General features: G+C 40.7%; 1 protein-coding gene across 1 annotated transcript; it reads right to left on the reverse strand.

The window, feature by feature from the left end:
• Window positions 1-3403: 3403 nt before the first annotated feature.
• six3a (SIX homeobox 3a) lies at window positions 3404-7284 on the reverse strand. Its single transcript, XM_014029880.1, has 2 exons — window positions 6188-7284; window positions 3404-4560 (listed from the first exon to the last, which is right to left on the reverse strand). Exons 1-2 carry the CDS (start codon window positions 6877-6879, stop codon window positions 4368-4370), a joined length of 885 nt encoding a protein of 294 aa, XP_013885334.1. The 5' UTR covers window positions 6880-7284; the 3' UTR covers window positions 3404-4367.
• Between the last annotated feature and the right edge of the window lie 254 nt (window positions 7285-7538).

The following is a 7538-nucleotide window of genomic DNA, read 5'->3' on the forward strand; positions in this document are numbered from 1 at the left end:
ACACACACACACACACACACACACACACACACACACACACACACACACACACACACACACACCTATTCTCCACAATGAGAATTTAATCCATAAACTTGCATTTCACTGCAAGTGTGGTCACCAAGTTGCATCATTTAATATGAAAACTTTTTAGATGAAGTGCAAAATGGTGTGTGTGTGTGTGAGAGATGGAGATGCCATCCCGCAGCAGGTGCAGCTGGAATTAGAGGGGAAAATACGCACACTTTACGCACAAACTTCATCTAAACTCTGAATCTGACGCCACGTCTTTCAATTTTCTGTCTGCAGCCATAAAATATTCTAACTTCCTTCATTTTATTTTTGTGGACTGTCTTGCCCCCCTTTAACCTGTTTATTATTCCCGTAATTGTGTAAAAAGCGGGAGCTTTTTGCTGTCATTTTTTTCCCCTTCTTCCTCTGAAAAGGTGACGCAGAGGTTTAACAGCGACGCTCAGGTGAAAATATAATGTGTAATTAATGCGGACTCGCTTGGGTTTGGCCTTTACGCGGATTGGCTCATTGCTGCAAATATTTTACACAATAACCTGGTGAAGAGAAGGGGTAGTAGCTTTGAATGCCAGGTCGTGGGCACATTTTTTCAGTCAATAAAGAAGCTGCAGCCCCCAAACATATGGAGAAATAATCAGTAAAAGTTGAGTTTGGTTAAATTTGAAGAAAAACAAAACGTTGTTTATTTTAACTTTTGACAAACAAAGCTTTTGTAAACTGCAGTGAAGTGAACAAATTGGCTGCAGAAGATGTTTTTTTTTTCGGGAATGATTTGAAAGGGACCTTAAAGCGGATCATCCCGACGCAAACAAGCACCAGTCCAAAACCAATTATAGATATTTTTCAAAAGAGTCCTCGCTTCAGCTTTTCTTGCCTTAAAAACTCACTAAATCACTACAAATCTGAAAGCAATAAAGGAAAAAAATCGTTTTTATGTTGTTGACTTTTAGCTTAATATAGCCTATTACACATTAGAATAAAAAAACTCAAGAGAACTGAAAAAAAAATGAAAGCACGCGGGTCTCCTCCTCGTCTCACATTCTGGTTTATGCTCTCATGTGAAGTATCACACACAGAGATTACTCTTCGCTAAGTTCCTTTGTCTTGTGATCCATATTTGAGTTGACAGATCACGAACCAGAGCTCCCCCACTGTTAATGACCCCAGCCAGCAACAGATAGACTCACACTTCCAGCGCTTCTCGCTGCTCTTTGTGGCCTACATGTGTTTCCATACCGCACCTGTTTCCCCGTTTCCATTGTTTCACAAACTTAAACAGAACACTTAAACTTGATAAACTTCTGACTCTGCACGCAACTTCAAATGAAAGGTTACAAACGGCAGAAAAAGGCTGACAGCTATTTTGCTCTTTTCTTATAATAATTCAGAATCCTGCGCGTATTTTCAAATATTTCTTTCCAAAACCGCGAGTTTAATGTTGCGCAAATGAAACCCATTCATGGCTTGTTTTGTATTCATGAGCCCCTATCTGTGGCTGCATCTCTCACATAGAGCCCTAATCCTTGTGTCCTTATTTGCTGATAAAAAAAAAATGCTCTTCAGTTTACGATTAATTTAATCTCAATTATATTCGGGACTTGTCGCAGCCAATAAAACTTGTGGGAGTGCGTAAATGGGAAGGTGGTGGTGGTGGTGGGGGGGGGTGCCTCGGACCCTCGGTGCTCTTGATAGGCCCTATCTGTCTCTCGCAGACTCATTAAAAACCCGGGATATGTTTTAAAACGCGACCCGGATTTAGTCCATCTGCGAGCTGAAAGAGACGGGAGGTGGTCTGTTTGAGCCAAGCGGGGGACTTTGAGTCTGCCTGCTTTATGGCCTCTTTTATTTGGCCATCATTACTCTGTAAGTCGTCATTTTAAAGCTTTTGACGCACTTGGTTTTGTTTTTATCACATCCTTGGACTAGACATATTGCATGGACAGGTTTTGCGATTTTCATCCAATAAACTCGCAACATTTACGCAGAGAAGACAGTCCAATATAAACCAACTAATCCAAAGCACATGTCAAAGTATCACTGAATAACAAGGAAATATTTTTGTTCAATTCTGTTCAAAATGTTTTTAAACTTTTGATAACATAAACTATCTTAAAACAGTCATTATAACTGATCAAACTGGGAAAAAAAATATGAATTATAACTAATTCAGAACCTTGTGCCAAACGCGCACTTTCCACCTTCGATGCGCTTTGACGCGCGCACATTTCATCCTGCAGGTTTTACACATGAAACTGAAATTTCTAGGAACGCATCCAAAGTTTTGTTCATCTCTGACACATCGGTAGGAACATGTTTCCACAGCAGAGTTTTACTTGTCAAAGAAAAAAAAAAACAGGAAGAAATCTGACAGGATTAAATAACTGGAGGTTTATATCCTCTCCGCCAGGCATCGAGTTTCTAACAGTCTGCCTGATCCAAAACATCAGCCCCCCTGTCCTACTTTCTGTTCACAAACACACGACAGACTCCAACACAAGTTTGGAGGAGAGAACGAGAAATAAAACAAAATAAAATCTGAAAGATTTACCAAAACAAAAACAAACAAAAAAAAAAAACTCGTACAACAGTGTCCTGCAACATTCTGTCCCACGTCTGCGGTGTAATTGGTGAAGGATTTTGGATGGAAAAGGACTGCAGAGGAGAAAGCCTTTTTTTTCTTTCTTTCTTTCTTTTTTTGGAGGTGGGGGAAATGGTTCTCGTCCGAGGAAGAAAAGCTCTTTTCAGGGGCCACAATGGGAGATTGGGACAGAGGAGGAGTCCCATCGTGATTAGCCCATTTAATGGCGCGTTTACTTAATTTCTGTATTCACTGGCAACGGTAAACAAAAGGGGGAATAGCACTCACATTTTTAAGTGCTACATGACGTTGACATTTACCAAAAATTTGCGTTGGGAGCGTCAGTTTTATACATAAAGGTAAAACTGGAGGAAATATAAAATCTTTGCTTTGGGAGAAGAAAACGTGTTTTTTTTATATACCAGCGGGTTCTTATCATGTAAAGTAACTTTTGCTCCATTTATGACACAACTTGCTCTGAAGACGCACAAGCCACGATGAGCATTAATGCATGAATCCATTATGAATATTAGCCACTTCCCTGTGCGAAAACGGATGGAAACACCAACAGCATGCAGAGGATTAAAAATACATTTTGTTTAGGAATTTATAAAAGCCACGCGAGATCAAAACAGAAGCTTTGTCTGACAGAAAAACAATGTCGGGGCACTTTAAAAAAATGGAAAATCCCATTGTTTTTGCAAATATTTGAGCAAAATTACGATTAAAACACTTTTTTCTGGCAAAGAAAACAAATTAGTATAGGGAACAAAAATGCCTGCAGCACTTCAGTGATAAGTTTTGACAAATATTTTATGTAGGAACACCAAGTCAAGAAAAGTGAGGAAGGGGGATAGAAAAGAGGATGACACGGGAGGGGTGACGGTGGTCGTGGTGGGGTTGGGTGGGGGGCTTGGGAGGAGGGGCAGAGCAATAATTATGTACAAGCATATTTCTACACGTATATTACAGACCGGGAGAAATGATCGCATCATTTGAGATATACATAATTCAATATAAAATTTTGAAAATAAAAATAAAAATCTGATACAGTCATAAACGGATCCGTTCTTTTTTCTTTTTTTTTTTTTTTAGTTTTTGTATTTTTTTGACCATGTAACCCCACACAGGCAATGACAGAAGTCGGATTGAAAGAGGGGGAGGGAAAAAAAAAGGTGCTTACGACTTAAAATGATTGTCTGATGAACACAAAGTGAAAACAGGATTGCATCTTGTTTGCACGGCGGCTTCCTCACCATCATCATCACTTGGACTAAAAACCGGATATGGAAAACAAAGAAAAAATAAAACAAAAATAAAAAATAAAAAAGTGCGACGAAGACACCAAGACGATCTGTTTTTATTCCCTCTGGTTCCTGATGGAAAAAAAAAAGAAATCTTGTATTCAGGTTGTTGTTTTTTTTTTCTCCCTGATTACAAAATAAAAAATAAAGTAAAAAATAAAACCATGCAAGTAGTCTAGTGTTGTTGGTGTGGGGGTGTATGAAGAGGAGGGGTAGGCGTGGGTCCTTTGAAAGCGCTTTGAATAAAAAAATGACGTGCTTTTATCTCTTTTTTTATTTTAATATTTATAATCAATTGGTCCTTTTTTTTCATCCGCCATATTTAATAAGTCTTTCTTCTTCTTCTTCTCAGGTCCATTTTCCCTGTWAATATTTCTCTCTTTTTTTTTGTTTTCTGTGTTATTTCTTTTTTTCTGATTTCTCTCTTTTTTTCTCTTCTTCTTTTTCTCTCCGTATCATACATCGCACTCCGAGTCGCTGGATGTGACGGACAGGATGGACGTCCCATTGTCGACTCTCTCAGTCATACTGGAAACGCTGGTGGTGGGACTGGCCGCGGTCGATGGCGACTCGGCCGAGCTGTGAGGGGTGAGACCGGCCTCTGAGAGGGACCTCATGCCGCTCGGTCCTATTGCTTGGTGCTGGAGCCTGTGCGTAAAAAGAAGAAGAAGTAGAAAAAAAAGAGGCGAGGAAGTGGAGAAAAAGAGAGAAAAAAAGAGGGGGTGTAGAAATGAGAGAGACGGCAATTAGACCTCAGTATGTCCCCCCCAAAAGCACCACCACCACCCCTCTTCCCCCTCCTCCTCCTCCTGCTGCAAAATAGGGGTTCAAACTCGCCTTTCTTTCCCTCTGCCGGCCCCAGCCCATGCATGCATGCTTTTATCAAGCTTCCAGGGGACAAAACGCAGCACTATTTAGACACTATTTAGACTAACAAGTGTTGGGAGAAATTTACTTTCCCTTCATCAAGTCACAATCTGCAGAATGGTTCTTCTGTAGCATAAACAATGAATCTAAATGAGTTGTTGTTGTTTTTTATTTTCAATTTGTAAAAAAGTGAATTTATTTTTCTCAACACAATTTGACTTAAGCCGCGTTGCAACCCCTGGTCCTGAAACACAAAGCAAATCTGCGCCCTGCGAGGCTTTGAAGCGGTCTGATGGGAAAGTATGAGTGAGGTCCATGTTGCTTCAATCATCCTAAATGTTTATCTCCAATCCACTCATGATGATAACTCCATCACGGCGGGATAATGTCAGAGCGGAAATAGATCTATTCATTTATCTAAAAGATTAGAACAATGTTCATATGGCTTAGTGCTCTCCGAGGTATTTTCTAATTATTATGGCTTTCCAATGAAATGATATCACACATATAATGTTATGAATGACACTGCTTGCCTTGTACGCATGCTCCTTTTAGTGGAGTAATATCACTAATGTTTCTGTCATCCTTTTGGATGAGCCTCACGTGCGTCAAAGACACTTTATTTACATATTATTTAGGCAAAAAGCACCAAAGACGTTGCACATTTATGACGTCTAATAAATTATTTAAAATAAGCTGGAGTAGAAAAAGAGATGAGCCGTGTTGCAAAATGCCAAACAACTACAAACGTGTTTTAAACAATTTTAAAAATCTTTGTTTTACGTGCCAGTGATATATTGTAATTGTTTGAGTTTTTTTCCATTATATGATTATCAAATTTGTGTAATAATTATTTATATTTATGTTTGTTTAAGTGTATAAAGTCCAGACGCTTGTGTTGATCAATTTCAGCACGTTTTAATATTTATTGCTTTAAAAAATAAACAAGAAATTTTGTTTTCTTTGCGTAAAAATGTTAATTATTGCTTTTTAGTTGTTTAGTTTACAGTTTAATTGTTACATTTTATTATTTGTTTATGTATCTGTCATTAAATTGAAAACTTGAATTTTATTAATTTATAAATATACTTTTATTTTTGTTTAAATGCACCTAAAAACATATGATAAATAAAAACGGGTTTATTTTAGCCTATATTACGCATACAATATTTTGTAATATTTAGAAAAAAATAGTTTTTTTAATAACTGGTAGAAAAGTGTTATGTTTTTTACTTATTTATTTCTTCTGGTTACAACACACCTGACTGTCGTTTCTTAGTCAATCTGTCCGGAAGCAAAACAACTTTTCAAAAACATATTTTCTCATCATTTCTATAAAAATCAAGTTTTCCCTCACAGGTTTATGCACATTTTAGTGTTTTGAATGTTGCACAGAAGGATTGCCAACCTGTTTTTGGCCGCCGCAGCTCTGTCTCTTTGCCTCCGGTTTTTAAACCAGTTCCCGACCTGTGTAGGAGTGAGTCCAGTGGCTTGAGCCAGTTCCCTTTTCTTGCTGGGGTTCGGATAGGGGTCCTGAAGGTACCACTCCCTCAGCAGGCTCCGTGTCCGCTCTTTGAAACAGTGCGTCTTCTGCTCCCCGTCCCAGATGGTCCGAGGCAGCGGAAACTTCTTCCGCACTCGGTACTTGTCGACCGGTCCGAGGGGACGACCGCGCAGCTTCTCGGCCTCCTGGTAGTGCGCTTCCAGCCACATGGCCTGCAGCTTGCCGTGCGAGTCCTTCGTGAACTTGTGGTTCTCCAAGATGTGGTAGAGGTCTCTGAAATTCCCCGTGTGGAAAGCCACGACGGCGCGGGCGCGCAGGATGGACTCGTGCTTGTTGATCGCTTCGCACGCTCCCGGAGCCACCGGCAGGGACCAGAGGAAGCGGCCCAGCCGTTCGATGTCCCCGGTCTCCTCCAGCGTCTCGCAGACGCTCGCCACCTGCTCCGGGGAAAAGTTGAGGGTCGGTAGCTGAAACATGGACAAGTCTTCTGGAGACCTGGCGGTGGGAGCGCTGTTCGCCAGCAGCAGTGGGCGATCAGCGAAGTTCGGCAGGAAGAAATGGGAGGGATAAAGCTCTAAAGGGGATCTGAAAACCATGGAAATGACCTGAGAGAGAAAGAAAATTACCGAGAAAAAGGAAAAACCGAAAAAATACGGCCAGTAAAAAAGGTTGAATGATTCAATGGCTATCGCCTAATGACACCAGCCTCATAATATCTCCCCCCTAAATCCGCCGTTGAGTGTAGCATTGAAACATTTTGTTTCCCTTTTCTATTGGTCTTCTTGGTGTCGTTGTAGCGTTGTCATGGCAGCCCTGCCAATCACTGTCAAGCGTGCCAATCATTAGCCAGTACGTAGCGCGAGGCTTTCACCACTTGTGCAGCACGCACGGGGGGTTATCAGAGTCTCGGATCTCCACAGCAACCCTCCCACTGCACCGTGCGCGTCAGGCACAAGCCAATGCTCGCCTATCTGCTGAATGGAATGAGCAATTAGAGGGTGGAATATTATTGCGATCTTAACGGGGCTCGTTAAAGCTAAAGAAGATATGTAGACTGGAGATGCTTTGCAGAGACGGGGAGGGAGGGAGGGAGGGAGGGAGGCTTTAAATGGGTGACAAATGGACAACCAATGACTGCATCCCGGGATTACACGTTTTGAATAGAAGCGAGTCAATTTGCACAATATTTTTGAGTAGTTTTTTTCCTGCTGTAGCTCATTTTTCTAACATTTTTTCCATCTTTTTCAGGTGAAAG

The sequence above is a fragment of the Austrofundulus limnaeus genome, unplaced genomic scaffold (genome assembly GCF_001266775.1).
Source record: "Austrofundulus limnaeus strain Quisiro unplaced genomic scaffold, Austrofundulus_limnaeus-1.0 Scaffold0, whole genome shotgun sequence".
Classification (NCBI taxonomy): domain Eukaryota; kingdom Metazoa; phylum Chordata; class Actinopteri; order Cyprinodontiformes; family Rivulidae; genus Austrofundulus; species Austrofundulus limnaeus.

What these genes read in the sequence shown, in the direction of transcription:
- six3a (XM_014029880.1), bottom strand. Translation starts at nt 6,879, where the DNA reads ATGGTTTTCAGATCCCCTTTAGAGCTTTATCCCTCCCATTTCTTCCTG. An exon ending in GCTGCGGCGGCCAAAAACAG is followed by an intron (nt 4,561 to 6,187) that starts GTTGGCAATCCT and finishes TTTTACGCACAG; the next exon opens with GCTCCAGCACCAAGCAATAG.